At 39.3% G+C, this 20530-nt stretch overlaps 1 protein-coding gene across 2 annotated transcripts in view; it reads left to right on the top strand.

The window, feature by feature from the left end:
• DSP (desmoplakin) overlaps positions 1–20530 on the top strand; it is a 40443-nt gene that overhangs the window by 11927 nt on the left and 7986 nt on the right. For both annotated transcript variants that reach the window (XM_035560343.2, XM_035560344.2), the window contains exons 5-22: positions 2362–2490; positions 3636–3686; positions 4661–4822; positions 5754–5858; positions 7072–7167; positions 7704–7829; positions 8712–8864; positions 10333–10487; positions 11415–11541; positions 12055–12259; positions 12777–12994; positions 13816–13982; positions 14316–14454; positions 16334–16527; positions 17306–17468; positions 18079–18162; positions 18980–19087; positions 19736–19834. In XM_035560343.2, the coding sequence (XP_035416236.1) occupies positions 2362–2490; positions 3636–3686; positions 4661–4822; positions 5754–5858; positions 7072–7167; positions 7704–7829; positions 8712–8864; positions 10333–10487; positions 11415–11541; positions 12055–12259; positions 12777–12994; positions 13816–13982; positions 14316–14454; positions 16334–16527; positions 17306–17468; positions 18079–18162; positions 18980–19087; positions 19736–19834 (2481 nt within the window). The remainder of the gene's footprint in view (positions 1–2361; positions 2491–3635; positions 3687–4660; positions 4823–5753; positions 5859–7071; positions 7168–7703; positions 7830–8711; positions 8865–10332; positions 10488–11414; positions 11542–12054; positions 12260–12776; positions 12995–13815; positions 13983–14315; positions 14455–16333; positions 16528–17305; positions 17469–18078; positions 18163–18979; positions 19088–19735; positions 19835–20530) is intronic.

Genomic DNA, 20530 nt, shown 5'->3' with positions numbered 1-20530 from the left:
CCACAGATTTCCTTTATGCTTCATATTTATTTTAACCCTTTTAACAGATAAGACCAGCTTCACAGATCTAACCATTGTCCAGTATTTTGCAGTTGTCCTCCCTCTAATCTATCCTTATCACAATGGGATCCAGAAGGTACAGTTGATTGCCACAGGACTAGACTTTCATAAGTCAGCTTCAGCATTTTCATGTGTATCTGTTGCATGCACAGAATAAATTTGCCTATCCACAGCTGTTGATGGTGTAACCTGGAGTAGAAACACACACTCAGAGCTTGTAGTGCTCTTGTGCTGCTAGGGTGGAAGTTCTGTGTTTGTAGTTGGAGAGCACTTTGACAGACAGGTAGAGGAGAAAGAACAAGGAGACCCAAGTTACAATTTGCTGACTCCCTGTAATTTGAAATTGCATTATTTTTATCTCTCTTTATTAGGTTGTTGCTTAGTGATTCTGCCATTGTTATCTGCATGTGGTGTTTACCAGGTGGCTTCTATGCAAACCAGATGAGCAGGGGAGAGCTCTGTACAGTTTCCATACTTTTATGTGAGTGCCAGTTGTAGTCTAGTCTTCCAGTGCCCTCCCATATCGTGGCATATTTTAGAGGAAGGGGAAGTGGAGATGCACTTGAGTGCTAACATTCACAGACATTGTGCCAGTAAAGCAACAGCAGGTATGATTGCCCTTCACATACTGTGGGAGAGCAGGCTATTTGTTAGACCTGCCATGGTTTGAGGAGTGATGTTGGACGGACACTGGGCCTTCTTCCAGTGATGAAAGATGAGGAACATGTACCTCCCAGAGATGCCACATGCCTCCCAGCTGAGACACCCCTCGCTAAGCATAGGAAGCATAAGCAAGTTGTGTTCACGCACAACAGCTCCTATGAAAGCAAAAGGATCATTCTCTCTCCCCTTCAGTCCATAAAGCAAAGTGGAGGTGAGGCCAGTAAGTGCTTAGCCTCCTATTGGGCTTCTGAGTGTTTTTTTTTTTTATATATATATATATATATATACATATATATATATATATATATTTATTGCGAAGTTCAAAATAAATTTTCCCTATACCTTTTCTTCCCACTGTGTCTCACTATCTGCTCACAGTGGGGCTGAGATAACATTCCTTCTAGTAACATGATGAGATGTTAAACAGTCTGAGCAGCTGTGTTTTTCTGCTGGTGTTTGTGTGTCTTCTATACCTGGATGGTTCGCTGACAGGAGAATCAGCTGGTAGGAAGGTTGGTCAAATTTCCATTGCAGAATTAGGGAAGGTGAACTGAAATCCAGACAGCCTTTGTTCACATATTGGCAGTCATCCAAGATTGCTGCTGTTGCTACAGTCAAGCTAGACTGTAAATATAATGAGAAGGGTCAAAGTCCTGTAACTTTTAGATGTCTGAATGTAAAACATTTCATTTCTTGGAACATTTTCAGTCTTGCCTTTGAACCCTTTTGCTTGAGTGTGGTTCAGGCTTTGTTGACATCCGTTGACTCAGAGGTTTGGCTTCAGGCTGGTAATTATTAAATTCAGTCCCAACCCAGGAATAAGATATCGAATTCTCTACGGCGTGCGTGTGCACAATGGCATTCATACAGAGATAGATTATGATTGTGTCTTCACAGCATAAAAGGTGCTTTGGAATTTGAGGAATTGGGTTGTGAATTCAGTGGAATTTTATATTTGCAAATAATGAAACAGAGAACTGCAGTCAGATAGTTTTCAAGTTAGTAATTATCTAGTTGTATTACTGTTCTTTCTAAGGCTGTTCCTAGAGATTTGTACTGAGCATCCTATAATAAATGTTGCCAAAATGCAAAACAAACATATTCTATAGCCCTTTCAGTTTATCTAATACATTGATAGGCTTCTTTTTTTTCTTTTTTTTTTTTTTTTTCATTTAATTGGACTACATTTAACTGAAGTCAGTGAAGCTGCATGGGTGTAATTAAAATGGAATGTAGTATACTGGGCTACAGAACTGTGCATTTTCACATGAGTTGCATGAGTAGTGTTTGAAGTCACAATTTGCTTTCAGAGTGATAAGAATGTAACTGTACTATAGAATGTAAGAGCACAGTTTAGTCCAAAGTAAACATGAAATACACTACTGAGTGTGCTTCATCTTGTCTGATTTTAAGCAACTTAAATATTTTCTCTACTTTGTTTCTTCTACTTTGGAAGCCTGTCACACAGTTTAAGCAAGGGCAATTTTAAGAAATTGTTAACCCCTGATCTGAATTTCCCTTTGTTTAGTTTTACTCTTTGTTGTATGGTCACATTTCTTTCAATTCAATTCCTTGATGCTCTGATGTAAATGATGTCTTTTTGGAAATGAAAGTACAAATACTGTCTGTTTTTCCTAGTCTGAAATGGAGCTAGTGAAATGGGGGTTTGATGCAGCGTCCATTGAGCAACAAATTAGTGACCATAGGAGAACTCATAATGCCATTGGAGACTATCGCTGGCACTTGGACAAAGTCAAAACAGACCTGGTAATTACTGTCTTCCCTTATACATTGCTTAATCTAGATTTGTGTTGTTGGCTTGCCAGTGTTTGACTACAGCAAGTAATGCTGAACAGCTCAGCTTCTCTTCAGAAAGCACTGATGTCATAACAACTGCTTTCCACCCTAGTATTTATTATTTCATGATTATTCAGTGTTCCGCTTCTTTCCCCAGAATTTTATAATGAGAATTTAGTAGTTATTTAACATTTTGTTGTTGTGTACCTGGCAAATAAATATCAGGATATTTTTGGTGAGAAGAATGGCTAAGAATGATTGTTCTCACTTACTTATGTTAAAACAAGAAAGTGAAAGGATAATGTGGGTAAAATACAGCCTTGAGTAATGAGGGAGTTTTTGTGAAAAAAGACCAAAGTCTGGGCTAAATTTAGGGCTTTTTTTTTTTTTCTCCCTCCCTTCTGAGGCTTCTGGTCCACTCTGGGTTTTGTGATTGGAATAAAGAAGTCAGTGAAAGTGCAGTGGTTAACCTCTGCTGTCACCCTAACAACTAGATATTGGAGGAATGTTTACTTCATCTCCATTCTTTTCTGTTACTTCCTCAAATGGATGAGCGGGGAGAGAGTTGGATCTAAAGAAAAAGGATTCAGTTCTGAAGCTTAGTTTTCTCAGACAAGCTGAAAAGCTGAAGGGTTGTTATTTTCTTTTCCCTTCTGTTTATAAGAAAGTTAATAATATAGCCCTATCAAACACTAGTTCCAAGGTTGTGCAGGTTCCCAGTTAAAGAAATGGGAATAAAAATTGGAGCATGCTGCTCAGGATCATAGTTTATATTACTTCACAGTCTTCATAAAGCTAGCTCTAGGGCTAGGTGGTTCCCCACAAGCTATCTAGGAGTTTGGTAAAGAGATCCAATTTTGGAAGCTGTTTTTGTGTTACAGGGGTTATGTTCAACCTGGCTTATAACATTGTCGTGAGAAATAAGTTTGTCCAAGCCTTGGTTTTATACTTCTGGCCCTCCAGTGGTACAGATCTGCTGCTCACCGATGTCCCTTGCAGGCATTTCCAAAATACCACATGAAATTATAATATTATGGTACTGGCACTGTAAAGGAAGTACCCACAAAAAGGCAACTCGTAGAAGGCACACTAAATATTTGCTGTCTCTGTTTCAGCGTGAGAAGGCTGCAGTTCATCAGCTGGAGGAAGAATACGAAGGACTGTTGGTGAGCACAAGATACGTTCATATCTGATACCCTCAATGATAAATGCTTTTTGCTTTCTTAACACTGGTATGATAGTCAAGGGACACTTCAAGCTTCAACAAAATGATAGATGCATGTATAACTAATTCCATTCAGGAGTGTTTTGTCATTTAGATGAGACTTAGTTTGAGGCATGAATTTGAGATTAATTCATTACCTGGTTTATAATTGACTTACCAGGAAGTTTCTAGTTTGTAACGGGTAAAGGAGGTTGGTCACTAAGCAGGTGAAGAGTAGAACTCTACTGCCTTAATGGGAGTGAATGTAGCAGTAGAGTTAGTCTATATTAGAAGCTTAAAAAATGACTCAAAGCTGTTTAGAACCAAATTCTGTTTAGGGCTGTGCATCTTGTCCATGTTGGGTCTTCATGTAAAACACTGAGAATCTTGTGCAAATGGTAGATGTAACCCTTAGAATTGGAAGCTGCTTCCTGTACATGTTTCAGATAACAGGATATTTATTATCGTGCAAGGACAGAGAAGGAATCTTTTCATGAAGCATCATCTGCGCAAAAGGTGCTGCTACAACATCAAGGATATACTGTCAGCAGCAAATGCGAGTAACAGTGATGTTAAAGTTTCAGTCATTTTCTTGTATTTTCCCCCATGTCTTTTAGCTTGCTTGCCTACATGTCTGCTACGCTTGTGTTTGAAATGGCTTTAGGAAGCTGGTGACTTCAGATTCCCATTATTTTTTAAATCCAGGCACGTTATCCACTGTCCATTGCCAACAGGTTTCATAGCTCTGTAGATCAAGGCATGTTATCTGCTACCCATTGCCAATAGGTTTTATAGCTGTGTGGTTTTGAATGTTATTCTTAGTTCAAAAAAAAACAAAACACCATAAATATGCATGCTATGCTTTTGTCTACCCCTTCTCCACCCAGCACAGGCTTTTCTGTGTTTATTGCTTCTCATCTCTGGAATTCCTTGCAGAAATACTCGTTTGAGAGAATGGATCAGCTCCGTCAATTCCAGAACCTCATCCAAGCCACCAGCAGAGAGATCATGTGGATCAATGACTGTGAGGAAGAGGAGCTTCTCTACGACTGGAGTGACAGGAACACAGATATCGCTAGGAAGCAGGAGGCCTTCTCTGTAAGACAGCACAACCTCCCCCTGCTTTCTGTGGACTCTCTTTTGGCATATTGAGGGAGGAACAGGGCAGGCATTTCTTCTCTCTAAGTACCTTTTTTTTTTTTTGTCAAAACACCGTTAGATTAGGTACTGTGTGACAACCTTTTGAATCAAGATTGTACATGAACTGGAAGATTGTGCTCAATCAACCACTTGTGGATTCTTTTGACCTTGGAAACTGACCTTATCAGTACAGTTCACTGAGAACCAGTAATCACATGTAGCTTGTGCACACAGTCATTCTGTTGACATGCTAAAGTAGGGGACTTGAATCAAGCAGTTCAGTTCTCCCTGTTATGACTACTCAGGGGCTAGGGATCTCTGTATGTGGTACTGATCTCTTCACCAGGAAGTAGGGCTATGCTGGAGGGAGTTGCTCTCTCTTCCCATGATGGTCTTGCCAGCAACACATTGTGAGCACTGTCAGAGGTGGTTTGCACTGCTCCTTCTTGTCTTCTGTGGTTACAAAAGGAAATTGAGCATGTGTGTTTCTTAAGCCTATGTTGGTGCTGATTACCAAAGTAAAAAAGGAGTGAAAGTTCACACCATTAAGGGGATTCTCTAAATGTATTTTTTATTTATTTTTAAGTTCAGTTGTTCTGGATGTTGCAAAATGCAATCATTCTTGTTTCCGTCATTCCTTTTTGAGAGGAAAGGCTAAATTCTGCATGCTTTGCTCTGTGAAGCATCAAGTCTAGAGACTAGAACTGAAATGACTACATTCTTTGATTCTGCTGTCTTCATATTTAGCTTCAGTGCACAGAGTAGAATTGATATTTAATGTTAGCAGGGATAATTTCACAGAGTCATAACTATCTGGAAAATTTTAAGTAAATTATTCTAAGCACCGTGCCTTTGGAGGCTTGTTTAACACTGTGTTTTGGTTGTTTAGAAACGTATGAGTGAACTGGAGCTTAAAGAAAAAGAACTCAACAAGCTAAAGCAGGAAAGTGACCAGCTAGTTCTCAACCAGCACCCTGCTTCAGACAAAATTGAGGTGAGTTAGACTTATGTGATTTAACTTGCTCCTTTAGTTGCTATGTGGGAAAACTTCTCAGTGGAAGTCCACAAACGAAATGCTGCATTTGGACCTGAGAAGGATTTGGTTGCCAAAAATCGTGTCCCTTTTCATCCAGCTGTATGAACTGCTCTAATAAACATTACTACCTTCCTCTGCAAACCTGGCCACATCTACTGCAGCCTTCTTAACAGCTTGGGGGAGATCTCGTTGCTACCAAATTCGATGATAGGTGTATATAAAAATTAATACAGGAGCTTAGGGACTTGTCTAAATATATTGAAATTGCTGTACCTCATGTGAGTTAACTTCAGTGCAGCAGAATTTATGGTAGGAAGGCATGTCATTCTTCTGTTATCTTAGAAGGCATGTTTTGAAGATAGCCACACCCTTTGAGAGTTTATGTTTAATCTGGGTGCAAATACTTTCTGCAACTGAAATTTACAGTGCATTTCTACAGCTTAGCCAAGATATAACAAGCCATGATAGCAAAAATATGTTTACATTTCAATTACAAAGGCTGTAACGATTTGGAAAATCTCATCCTATTAGGATATGCTGTAGTTGTAGTTTTAAGTGTGCATAAGAACCCTGAAGCTGAAAGAAGCTAATAGGAAAAAATGAGTTCTTTCCACTTTTCAACGCGTTTATTTTGTAATTTGTTATCATGTTGTGTAGAATCACCATTCATAATTCCCTCTGTGGTCCTTTTCTGCCTTAAAGGAAAGATCCTTGTAAGCTCCAGCAGTGAAGTAATAAGTTGTGTGTACTTTTCTAAAGAATTTACATAAGGAGTATGTGAGAAGTTCTGATTTAAAAGTAGCCATCATAAGCAATTGTGTTTGACACTGCTCCTTGGAAGGAGAACATGACAATTCGCAATTGAAATACTTTATTTGCACTACTATTTTATGTATTTCACCCTTTTGCTCATGAACTTCAGACAAAATTCACATCATGAACAAATTTCTCTCCACATCCCACAAACGTGTATTTGACTCTCTTCAGTTAGGTAGACACTTAAAAGTTGGGGAACTATTTGCATGAGTTGCATTATTCTGGTGTGCATGAATTTGTTTTAGCAGACATTTCATTTGCATTTATGTAAAGCATAAATAATTGTACTTGAGTCTAGGTATGGGAGAGAGATCACTGTGAAGATTTGAGTTCTGTATATTTTTATTTTTCTTAGGCCTACATGGATACATTACAAACTCAGTGGAGCTGGATCCTTCAGATCACCAAATGCATTGATGTACATCTGAAAGAGAATGCAGCTTACTTTCAGGTGAGTAGTGATGTGGAGAATTCACACTTACTTTGAATTATACTGAATTATACTAGATAAGCATTCATGAATTATTAATTTAATAAAAAACCCTTCGTATTTAAGCAGTTTTTTTTTTTAAAGAATTTGCAAATTTCAAAAAGCTCATTTCACTTGCTAGCATTATTGAGTACCAAAAACTGTATTAGCTGTTTTCAATGTGTAAGAATTTCCAGGGCTATCAACACATGCTGACGTAAGAGCTTTCAGAATTTAGTTTATGGATTGTGAATGTGATGAATAGTTCATAGGAGATCTGTCATGTTCTTCACTACTTTTGTTAAAAGTGGGAATCCCACCACAGGTATTTTTCCTGTGTCAAAATCTTCCTAAATCTATGCACAATTAGACATAATACAATGTTATCATGCTGTTGAAAATGCTACTGTCCTGGCAGATGTGAACTGGGATTTCTCATTAAAGGAATTCAGTATTTTTTAGTGGACGTTTTTGTGAGAGCTGTGTGCAACTGAAATCACGTCCATTTTTTCTTGTAGTTCTTTGAAGAGGCCCAAGCCACAGAGTGTTATCTGAAGAATTTACAAGACTCCATCAGAAAGAAGTTCATGTGTGATAAGAGCATGTCACTGCAATGCTTGCTGGAGCAGATCAAAGAGCTGGAGGTACTGTTCCACCCAACTCACAGGTTATGTTCTGTCTTGCATGGAAATCGGTTTCCCTCTTCAGATACCAAGTATTAAGCCATGTGTACTGCAATGGTGATAAACAGTACTGCGTGAACTTGAAACGTTAATGGTATGTTCATGTCCATTTCTTAGGATAGCCTACAAATGGATCAGTGTTACTTAAATTATGCAATATTGTTTGAGAACTGTTGATTTTTTTATTTTATTTTACTTTATTTTAAATCTGGAATGAGCCTACCAAATTTCAAAGCTTCTGACCTTCTAACAAATTAAAAAAATGAAAGATTATTGTTCATAGGTGGTAGAATAGATTTTTGCCTCAAAGGATAAGTGCATTTAATAAATGATTCATCATCATGTTATTTTATATCTCTGTAGTCTCTTTGAAAGGACTGAACTCAAGGTTTTTTTTGTTTGTTTTTAGCAATTTGCTCAGCAAGAGTTACCTCCTGCAATTCCAAATTGAATATATATGAGGAAAAATAGGTCAGTGATATAAAGGGCAATTGATGAAGTCAGGGTTGAGAGTGTAGTTGCTATTTTTTTTTAACATTTATATTACAATAATTCCTTATATTTGTTCCTGTTTCTTATACCTCACTTTAACCATCTTATAGATCTGTATGAAGAACAACATAGTCTTTGCTGGAGTTGCGAAGATATTTATTTTGTTGTTTCTCTTCTCTTTTTTTTTTTAAACTGCAGTTTCACATTATAGGCCTAAGACTCATCCCACTGGAGCTAAAGGAAGTTTTGCCTACAGTGAGCTCCAGATGTATGCTTCTTGTAATAAAGCAGTGGGAGCTAAATGTGGTTTATTTTTAGAATGAGTTTTTAACATACAATTAATCTTTGCAGAATGAACGGGAGAGAATTCTTGAATACAAGAGGCAAGTGCAGAGTTTGGTGAATAAATCCAAGAAGATTGTGCAGCTGAAGCCACGTAACCCAGACTACCGGAGTAACAAGCCCATTATCCTAAAGGCTTTGTGTGACTACAAACAAGATCTGGTAATGTGTTCTCCTTTTGGCTGAAATGAACATCATGTAAACTAAAACGTGGCAGATGATTTAGTAATCAAGCTACTGAGTAGATAAGTGTAACATTTTTGTCTGCTTTTGGTCAGCATTTAAGTTTCTTCAGAAAAAAAAAACAAACTTGGATTCTCATACATTGTTTGAGTATGTCTAGTCAAAATGATTATTATTATTCCAGTTTAAATGGCGTTAGCATTCATGGTTCAAATTAGCACAAGAAAGGCTCATTATTAATAGGGTTAAAATTGTTATACAGATGCTTCCCAGCATCTTTCCCTTTTCTTTCATCATTTTCTTTAAGTCAGCACTTCATCTAACAAAAGGTGGGGGAATGTTCAATCGGTCATTTGCATACCCAGCTCTTTGCAGGGAGGAATATGAAGTTAATGGTGGTGGTTTCTTCCTCTTTGGTACTGGAGATGCCTGGGTTTATTTCTGCATCGTTTCTTAACACCGTGCTTAGGTGCATTTTCTGCTTACGTGCTCTTTCTGCTCTTTTTCTTTGCTGTTTCCCAATTACCTAGTTTTCCTGCTCTTTATCTGTAAAACCTGTTTTACCTGATTCACTAGGTTGCACTCCTATAGTGACCGCTAACTGACCATTGTGATTTGTGTTTACAGTCTGGGGTTTGTGCTGTGTTCTGTACCACATTTTATTCTGCAATCACAGAAGCACACAAAGTAACTACTTGTTGCTACTGTAAGCAAAGCTAAACAAATTTAGTCAGTGATTACCTGACTGCTTGGCAATTGTCCTCACAGTTAAACAAGCTAAAATCTGCTCAGGTGAAGATAAGCCCGGACAAATCCAGAGATCCTGCATGGTTAGGTCAAAGCAAAGCCTCTGGCCTTTTGCTAGTAATGTCAAAAATTTGCTGGCTGTAGAGGTGTGATGCAGTGAGGGACTCCTGTCATGATAAATGACAGGAGGAACTTTCCCCTCTTGGATGCGTGTGGGTTGTAAGCTGCACCATGACCACACCCGTGGCCGCAGGGTGTCAGAATTTCTGGCAGATGTGGCTGGTGGATCTAGCTCTGCAGCACTTGCTCCCAGTCCCCTCACAAGTATGGATGCACATCCTTTTGCTTCCATCTTGCTGTGGGGTGGCTTACGGACATAAATGATTGCGTAGCTTACAGTGCCCATGTGTCCACTCTGTATGTCATGGCAAGCCCCAAGTCTGATGATCAGCTGGCGACTGCCTAGTGTTCTGTGGCTCCCACTTGGACTTCCAGGATTTTCTTTTCATGGAAACCAGATTCAGGGGGAATGGGTTAATCTCTACTGATCTCTTGCACTAATACGAAGCCACGATTCACAGCTGCACCTGGCAGCTGTGAAGCATTCCCGATTCTGTGATCTACATGCATCTTTCTTTTCTCCTAGAAACCCCATCTTGCTTAACTAAAGGAAAAAAATGTTCTTCTGCATTTCTTACAGAAAACAGTACGCAAAGGAGATGAATGCATCCTGAAGGACAATAATGAACGCAGCAAGTGGTTAGTGACTGGCCCTGGAGGAGTGGATATGCTGGTGCCATCTGTTAGTCTTATCATCCCACCACCCAATCCATTAGCAGTGGATCTTGCTACAAAGTGAGTTGCTGCCTGGGTTTGTGCATCTGCCGCTGGGGGTAGATAGGGTTTGCTCAAAATAGCAGCCAACCACAAAGCTCAGTCTGTGTCCTAATCATAGTGCCACCCACCTTTATAGGGTGGGGAGTTAAGGATTAGACTCTTAACTTGAGAAAGATGACTTCTGTGAAACTTGCTGGGAACTAGGATGGGATTTAAAAATATTTAAAACTTAACTTTAACAAGGCTTTTTTCATCCCTGGTAATGTGTGCTGTCTTAAAGTTGTCTCTAACTGCCGTAGGTTAGAACAGGCACAAGGCTCTGTAAATGTGCACGACATCAGCTTGACGCCAACAGTAATAGGAACACACTTCTTATAGCCACTTTGTGTAAGGGTACTCAGTGTAGAAAATCCCTAAGCTAACAGAGACCTGAGCCAGGAGGTCTGCACAATGCAGCAAATGAACTTGAGTGAGCAGTCGGTAGGTCTATATCCATGTACTGCTGCTGTTGGACTTACTACTTAGGGTGTGCTGTGTTGTGCAAATCTATGAGTCAATGCAACATATAGGAACCAGCTCAGGTGTTGTGCTCATGCCGTAGTCTCGTCCTGATTGTTCAAAGTTCTGTCTGAAAGCCTGGTTTGTCTTGTAGTTAATACTTTTTGATGTCTTCTGGTATTTAGAATTATGTGTATAATATTACTTCAGGCCCTGGTTAGCAGCAATACCTATGTTCTTAAGCAAATTACTGGAGAGAGTTTGGAATTTTAGCTGTATATTCATTAGTATACTACTTATTCATCTGAAAGTTAAGGATAAATTCATTTGCATATTTTTTTCTAGTAGAGAGTAAACTTTAACACACTCAACCTCTAGTGGATGTTTCTTGCGATATTTTGTAGCTATGCTATAGGTTTTGACTATGGAATTTCTTTTCCATCTCAGAATTGAACAATACTATGAAGCTATTCTGGCTCTGTGGAATCAGCTGTACATCAACATGAAGAGCCTGGTATCTTGGCATTATTGTATGATTGACATTGAGAAAATCAGAGCGATGACTATTGCTAAGGTAAGACTCTTATCAGGCCTTAACTGTGGACCAAGGACATCATCACTGACCTGTCCTCTACCACCCCAAACAATGTTTGCTGTATGTTCTGCAAAATCACGTGCCTTCCTTTTGCTGTGTTGCACAAGCTGTTTGGTATGGAAGTTGTCATTTTATTTAAGGAAAAGCAAAATGCTTTCCTATTGAAACATGATATGGATAAAAATAAAGGTCAGCTAAGGGCACTTACCACATACTTGCTGTACTAGTTCCCACAATGCAAGGGCATGGATAGACACAGTAAAAGGCAAAGTTGCAATATTCTTAAGTTGTGAAATGTTTTTTTTACAGGAATAGATTAGCTCAAAAGGCACTTTGTGCACCATGCTTGTGGAGGCAGCCTGTGTAGGTTTTATTCTAAAATGAGGTTCCTCTGCCCTTCTGTAGGTATATTAGTACGTTCCTTAGTAATTCACTAGTCATATACCTTCTTCAGTTGCTGCCTTTTTTCAGAACTCTTCTTCTTTATTTCAGCTGAAAACAATGCGTAAGGAAGATTACCAGAAAATAATAACTGACCTAGAGATCCATTATCAAGAATTCCTCAGGAACAGCCAAGGCTCAGAGATGTTTGGTGATGAAGACAAACGGAAGATGCAGACTCAGTTCACTGATGCTCAGAAGCACTACCAAACCTTGATTATACAACTGCCAAATCAACCGCGGCAGCCGCAACCAGGTCTGTTGTCCCCTTGTTTTCTTGCAGATATTGTACTGCTTGGGTTTCTTTCTTTGGAATGGAAGAGAAGGGGGTGCATTTTCACTTTGTGAAAAAGTTCTCATAAACATATAGACAGAAACGTGTCCAAGAACTGTAATTGCTGTCTACCAGTTAAACAAAACTGGCCATGCACAGGGAGGGGTATGTTTTCCTTTCTTCCTTCTATGGCTGTGAATCTGGGAATAGTCCTCTGAAGTTCATGGAACTTGGTGGGAAAAAGAGAGGGTTTTAATCCGTCTGTTATTTTTTCAGTTGTTAGGAAGCAAAACCTCACTACTGCATTTGAGGAAGCAAGTTTATTTTTTTCTGAAGGGGAAACTTCATTACTTTAAATAGCTGCCTACTGGCCCAGATCTATCTGTTTTAAGTTCTACAAATCAAATCAGTACTTAGGTCAGTTTGGCACTGCATTGGCTTTCTGCTGTGTAGGAGGTCAGTTCTCTGGCAGATGACATTTACACAATTAATTTTACAGTGATCCCAACTGAGACCTGTCCAGTGGGTTCTTCAAACACCATTATAGTTAATGAGAGAAATCGAGACCATGATAAACAGGAGGCCTGGCTGCTGATGGAGCTTCAGAAACTTCGGCGTCAGATTGAATCTTCAGAGATACGGATGGTTCAAAGAGCTCCACTTGGAGTGGATCAAGGGGCTCTGCATGACTTTTCAGTCAGAATACAGGAATTAGAGGTAACTATGTATGTTTTTCATTGATCTTCTTAATGTCATCATGACTGTCCTGCAGAGCATACTGCAATTGTATGCCTGATCAGCTGGGAAAGACACACCCAGACCCTGTGCCTAGATTTTTCAATTGGAAGCTAACCATGATATTTGGATTGGTGTTTAGCTCCTTATCCAGGTGCCCAAGTAGAAAAAGTTGACTCTTGTGTTTTAGAAGACTAATTCTGGCAAGCTAAGAGTACAAAAAGCCTGATGTCAAGTGGACATGAGCTCATGTTAAGTCTCATCCAGGTTAAATCACTGTTAACATCCTTTTTTAAGGACCCCACATTGCCAGCTACTGTTGAAGTGCTGTCTGTCGGATACGAGTGCATACTTCAGGCTTACAGATTCTCTCCCCCTTCCAACTCTTAAGAAGAGTTATTGAAGGAGACTGGAAAGAGAAGATTAGTAAGAAAAGGGAACAGATTCGGTCTGAGAAATTCTTCTGGGGGCAGTGAGGTTGTAAGAAGGACTTCGGCATGTCCACTGAGAGTAGCTGGCAATAAGGCATTCTGTGACCTGCTTGCTACAGAGCTGAGTTCTAGAGTGGAAGAGGTGCTCAAAAAGAGGTATTACCTGTTGTGGATGGTACAAAATAGAAACTGCAGAATGTTAATTATCCGAGGCACTGCTTGAATGTTAATTATCCGAGGCACTGCTTCATTCTTCAGTCAAGCTGGTTAGTTAAGACCAGACTATTTGGATAAGGAGACCAATAGCTTATGTGTTGTAGAATGGTCATTCAGCCACCAAAAATGTGTAAATCAGGTATTCTCTTTCCTTAGGGTGTGCAGAATGACTCTCAAATAATGGCTGAAACCCTCAATAAGCATAAGGACTTGCTGCCTAACTTCAGAGGCTGTGAAAAGTATGTGTACTTGCAATCAGAGATAAATGCCTTATTTCAAAAACTGGAGAATATTAATGGTGTTTCTGCTGGCTACTTAGACAGGTAAGAAAATTGAGGTTATATCAATAAATCATTCACTTTCTTCCATAATTCTTAGTCCATAAATCTGCCTTTTGTTATCAGTGGTATGATTACACCTTCTTTCCTACAAATGCTCTCTATGTAGGTAGAAACAGATACTTAAGTGAATTTTTTCTCTTTTATTAAAGACTTAAAAAAAAAAAAAAAAAAAAAAAGGGGAGAGAGAATCATGGGTATCGCTGAACTTTCTTCCGTGTTGTCTTTTCTCTTTAACTAATGACTTCCAATTAGAGTTAGCACCTTTCCTGCTTCAGTCCATAATGGATTTGTCTTGTGTTGTATTATTTATTGTAGCTTGAATGTACTGAGGTGTCTGCTCCAGCTTATTCTACAAACAGAGGATGTGATCAGAGTTTTTGAAGTCAGACTGTCTGAAGAGGAGACTGTTCCTTTGGATCTTGATAAAGTGGAGGCTTATCGAGCTTGTCTAAAGGTGAGAAGCTAAGACCCAAGGACACAGCAAGACAGAATTTGTAGCTGTCATCACTAGTCTGAGCTGGGTGGAAACCTCCTGAAATGGCAGGAGGTGGAAGAGCTGATCCTAACATATTTTGACATAGACATATGATGTTTTTGCAAATTACTGGAGGGAATATACAGTTTACTACTACTTTCATCCCCTGGGTGTTGCTGCCCCCATAGCAAAGCCAGGAGCATGGAAGGTCTCCATAAACCATTTCTGAACAAAATTATCTTTTTCTATTCATGTCACTTATGAAGCTAGATTTGAAGGCAATATTTCCTTGCAGAAAAGCTTGTTAGATACTCTTGTAACAAGTGACAAGTAAATGAGTGTGTTATTGTGTCCTGTTTTTTCTGTAGAGTCCATTTCAAATCTTACAGTGAGAACTGCTCATCCTAGATAAGGCAAAGAGTAATTACTTTGCTGTTCACAAAGATGGTTTGCAGAAGCAATCTTTATCTGCCATTGAGATGGTCCTCTTGTGCACTGAGTGCCTTTAGTGGAATAGTTGTTCCTTCTTCCTTTTCTCTTCTCAGGTGAAGTAGGGAAAAGGTGTGTAGGTGGCACAAATGGAGCACAACCAGGTTACTCTTCTACCATATTAACTGAAAGCTGCAGATTCAGTTGCTGGGAGTTGTTTTTAACACAAAAATAAATGCTTGAGCATATTATCAAAGGATATAGTCATCCCCATGTCTGGGGGGTGCAATGGAGAGCACTGCCTGCACTGTATATGCCATTTGGTGTTACCCCACAGTATGCAAGTATGTTGTTGTGGTTTAGCCCGGCTGGCAGCCAAACACCACACAGCCGTTCGCTCACCCTCCCCCCTCCCTCTCCGGGATGGGGGAGAGAAACGGGAAAGTGAAGCCTGTGAGTTGAGATAAGGACAGTTTATTAAGACAGGAAAAATAATAACAATAATAATAATAATAATAATAATAATAGTAATAATGTGTACAAAGTGATGCACAATGCAATTGCTCACCACCCGTTGACCGATGCCCAGCCTATCCCCGAGCAGCCGGCCCCCCCACCCCGGCTAGCCACCCCTATATATTGTTCAGCATGAGGTCAGATGGTATGGAATACCCCTTTGGCCAGTTTGGGTCAGCTGTCCTGGGTCTGTCCCCTCCCAGCTCCTGCTGCACCCCCAGCCTGCTCGCTAGCAGGACAGAGCGAGAAGCTGAAAAGTCCTTGGCTTGGTGTAAGCATTGCTCTACAACAATTAAAACATCAGCATGTTATCAGCGCTCTTCTCATCCTAATCCAAAACATAACACCCTGCCAGCTACTAGGAGGAAAATTAACTCTGTCCTACCTGAAACCAGGACATATGTGAACACATACCACTGTGTGTGTGTAGAGCAACATCTCTGTGTAAGATATTTATGAAAATGCAAATCAGGAAAGAAAAAAACATAAATAACCAGTGCAGATCTTTAGCTAATATTTAAAAAAAAGTATTTAAAAACTGTGTATGGCGATTCTGAGTCTTGATCCTACAGCTATTTACATTGCAATTAAATTTTCTAGTCATTTGTTTCCAGGAACAAGCAAGGCAGGCTCTTTTTTGGGAACTGCTCAAATAGCTCTGAGAAACTGAAATGATGGCTACAAAGTATGGCATGAGAGGGCTTTGGTTCAGTAAACTATTTGAGAATAAGTACCAAAGGATATATTTCACTTTAAATAAGTTAACTCCAGTTGGCATTGACATACATACTGTGCTGAATTAGAAACAGAGTATTTAGATCCCAACACATTGTACATGCTGTTGATGATTAAGTTTGAGTATCCTCTGAAATAAAAAAAAAAAAAAAAATGACGTTATTATTTTTTCCTCCAGAAAATGAAAGCTGATCTAAACATGAAGAAGTCACTGTTGAATGCCCTTGAAAATGAACTGCAGAAAATGCTTCAGATTCACTCGCAGTCTTGCCAGTCATATACCTTGTATGATATGGACATTGGAAAGTTCTCTGACAAAGTTACCCAACTAATAGACCGCTGGCAGAGGGCTGAAAAGCAGATAGATAACAGGTTTGCTCGAATTTCCTAGTAGCTTTTTCCTTATTGCTATCACTACTAAGATCAGCTTAACAGTAAGTCTAAAATAACTAATGTCTTCTGGAAGTGAAGTTGCACAGATGATTAATTGTGGGCAGTAAGACTGTAGTAAATTGTAAATAGTAACTGTGAATAAGTTGAACATGCTTTATAAGAAATTATGTAAGACCAAGCAAGAAAATGTAGAGCCCATGTGCTGTGGAGTTAGCCAACATTTTGCCCCTTAAACAAAGCAATCAGGCTTATTCCTGAATACCCTTTACCAGAGGGTTAAAAAAAATAAAGTACAAAAACTGAGAACTAAGAGAAAAAAAATACATGTTACTTTATTGAACTGAAGGCACATTCTGATAGATATATTTTTTTAAAATTCAGGCCAAATGTGGTCCTAGTGATAAAAATTGAGTAGTTGCTGCTTATTTTGGTGAAAATTGGGAGCAAGTGTACTGAAGTCAGTTACCTTGATTACCTCTGCAAGATTTTTTTCATCCCCTACTTAATTGACAGGAAGTGCCAACCTCTGTATATTGCAAAATATTCAAAAGTAAGGGACTAAAAACCCTTATTAGGTGACCACTAGCAAGTACAATACTCTTCTACTTAATATTCTTGTTCAGAATCTCCTTTTAGAGCTGCCCATTGTTTTACTTAGTTTATTTCTATATTTATCAAGGTGTCTTACTACTGAAAAATGCTTAAAGAAAGAGAATGTACTTCCCACTTTGACAGTTTTCCCTGTTTTTTTTTCTAGATCATGGGATTTAGAAAGGCAGATCAAACAGCTGAAAACTTACCGAGATCTATATCAGGCTCTTTGCAAATGGATCTGTGATGCCAAGCGCAGGCAGGATTCTATCGAGTCCATGAAGCTGTGCGATTCCAACACTATCATGAGATATCTACATGACCAGAAGGTATGCAACACCTGACTGAGTTGTCTGCAATTAACTGGACTTTACATTGCTTTGCTATTCAGAAACTACCACTATCAGTACAGTCTTCAACACAGTGGCCTGTTCTGAATTATAACATAGAAGCTACCAAAAAACACCACGTGTGTAGAAGTTAGGAAAGAGAAAATATTATTATACTTTTTATTTTCTGTCAGTACTGCTACAGATTATGAACAAGACTGTGCTCGTCTCCTGCACAATGACTGACACTTCTACACAGCAGCTTTAAATTAATTCAAGGAACTGTATGATTTTGCAATTTATGGGACAGATTATAGCCCCCAAATAAAATTAAAAATGGGGTAAATAAGTGTAAGCTAGAGTCAACAACTGTCCCTGCCCACCTCAGTAGGTTGTTCAGTCGGTAGGCATTCTTTTGGAGAACAGCTTTCTCATATGCAGTGTGCTTGCCTTTGTGGAAATGGCATGGCTACACATCATTTCAGGTCTAAACCTCTGGGTCTGCAGTGGTCTCATACTGCAGGTACCTTCTGGTGTAGGCAGCGTGTAGAGGAGAGGAAATGCTGGCAAATCTGAGTGAGTGCTTCACAGCTCACTTTTTTCTTGACAGAACTTGCACAGTGAAATCTGTGGGAAGCGAGACAAAGTTGAAGAGCTTCTCAAGCATGCAGATCAGTGCTCGGCTGCAATTAAGGTACTTGGATTTCAGCATTTTTACAGGGTGTGGTTTCTCATGGTCAGGCACATCCCATTGTCTCTGCTCCTCTGGCAGGTGAAATGCCAGTTCTCTGGTGTGTGTGTATGCAGAAGTCAGTGGGGTAAAACGCTTCTGTGTACAAAACATAAGGAAAGTAATCAAGTGTAATTGCCACTTGAAAATGGCAGGACGATTTGGGAGATACCAGTGAAAGCTTCTCTTCAGGAGAATTGAAGCATCCTTCTAGCCAGACCAACCTTTCTAGTTCACATCTTAAAAATAAGCTACCTGTCTGTTCTCTACTCTTAGGAAGTAGGTCTGATTAGGATCTGATCTAGGAGGCAAGATAAATGCAGATTAGCGGGAGGAATGATCTTAGTTTCTGTGACAAAGATCTTGCTATATATGGTGTGACAAAAGTGATATGGAAGAGACACAGAGACAGTCTCCTGAAGGTCTGGTTGATAACACTACCTAGACTAGTTGTTTCAATGATTTTTTCCACCTCTGGAAGGATAGCCCTCAATTAATGGACCACGTATCTTGCTGTATTTTGCAAAATGCATATGTTGTGTCTTTACCTTTGTCATTCTCCTCTGAGTCTTCCACAGTGGTTCTTGAACTGATGAGCCTTTGTTTGTGACAGAGGTCACAAATGAGAGGGTCATTTGTACATGTCCAGAAATAACCAAGGGAGAACGTAGCTATTTAAACAAAAGAATCCCCATACAACCCTTTATTTGCATTTGCAGATCCCCAGAGAATTCTTTGGCAGTTGCTAAATGGTTCTGAACTTTTCCCTGCTGTTTTACAGGATTATGAGCTTCAGGTTGCTTCCTACAGTTCTGGATTAGAAACATTGCTCAACATACCTATCAAGAAGTGTGTGGTTCAGTCTCCTGCAGTGCTGATTCTGCAAGAGGTATCTTTCCTTCCTCCCCCACCAATCTTTTGAATTTACATTTATTCATCAGCATGAGCAGATTTATTCATCATTATGAGTCATATCCAGCTATATACTAATAATTAGCACTGTCATTGGTAATGTGTACTAAGCACATATGCAAAAGTAATTACTGCAGAATAGTTGCTGCACTGCAAAATCATACTTGGGCTCATTTAGACAGTAGAACAGCCCTCAGGAATTTACCTCTTTCCTACTAAATGTCCATTATATACATGTTGTGAGAAAGTAAGATTCATGCCCCAAGTGATTTAGTCACTTTCAACCTGGGAATTAACCACTATTAAAAGTTTAACTTAGATTACTTGTGACTGTCAGACAGGAAGAGCACGAAGAACCAGGGGATGGAGCCTTACATTTAATATCATATGCACTGTGGGGGAAAATAATATAGAAAAAGGTGTGGGTTTATCAGAAAGGAGAATATGTATACTTGGGATCCCCAGAAAGTCATGTGGAGTTGTGAGGAGGAGACTTTGCTTTTTACTTTGTCAAGTAGCATGTGCTGTCAAGTGGACTGGAATTCTTTAAATGGTCTGAGGCATAGGTATGCTCATATCTAACTCTTTAATACAAGCTGATAACAATTCCCTTTTTCTTTTCAAGGCTAGCGAGGCTCAGGCTCGCTACATAGAGCTTCTTACAAGATCAGGAGATTATTACAAATTCTTAAGTGAAATGTTAAAGAGCATGGAGGACTTGAAGGTAATCTGCCTCTTTTATTTCCTTTACTTTCTATTTTTATCACAGGTTAGCGCTATTGTTGATTGAAGACTTTATGCTTTAGTACAGTGCTAAACAGTTCACAAAACTAAACCCTGAGCTTTCTCAAGCAACAGGAGACTCAGTGGTATGCCACAAAGGAGGCATGTAAGCAGTTTCATGCAACTTTTTTTTAAAGAGTACAGTGTCTTGTAGAGTTACCTCCAAGGTCACACGTGAGGTGAAGAACAAAAGCCTTTGTGGTAAATAGGAGGTGCTTGATAAAGCATGCAGGAGGTTCTTCTCCTCCTCCCAGAGCGTTGACCTCAGTAAGAATACAATTATCTCAGTGCTGAAAGCTTACTCCTCATGGTTAAGGGGCCACACCTCATTTCAGGCCGTATCTACAGTGTTGGTATCTAATGTTTTAAATGGAGTAACTCCATTCAGCTTAGAGGAAACAGGGAGGACCATTTAAGATGTGATATACAGGTGATTTGCATCCCCTAGTTGAAAAAGATGGAGATTCTAAGTGAGGCTATTTAATTTTTTGCTGGTGAACTCTTTGTACATCAGATTTTACCAACTGTATGGCATCTCCCTCCTCCATCAAGTATTGTTTCCCTCTGAAATTCATCATGTTGGTTTCTGAATAAGATCTGAATCTGAATAAATAATGAACTTGCCAGAATTTGCCTG

The sequence above is a fragment of the Cygnus atratus genome, chromosome 2 (assembly GCF_013377495.2).
Source record: "Cygnus atratus isolate AKBS03 ecotype Queensland, Australia chromosome 2, CAtr_DNAZoo_HiC_assembly, whole genome shotgun sequence".
Taxonomy (NCBI): domain Eukaryota; kingdom Metazoa; phylum Chordata; class Aves; order Anseriformes; family Anatidae; genus Cygnus; species Cygnus atratus.
Note: the sequence above shows the minus strand (reverse complement) of the source record. Positions and strands in the feature narration are given on the sequence as shown.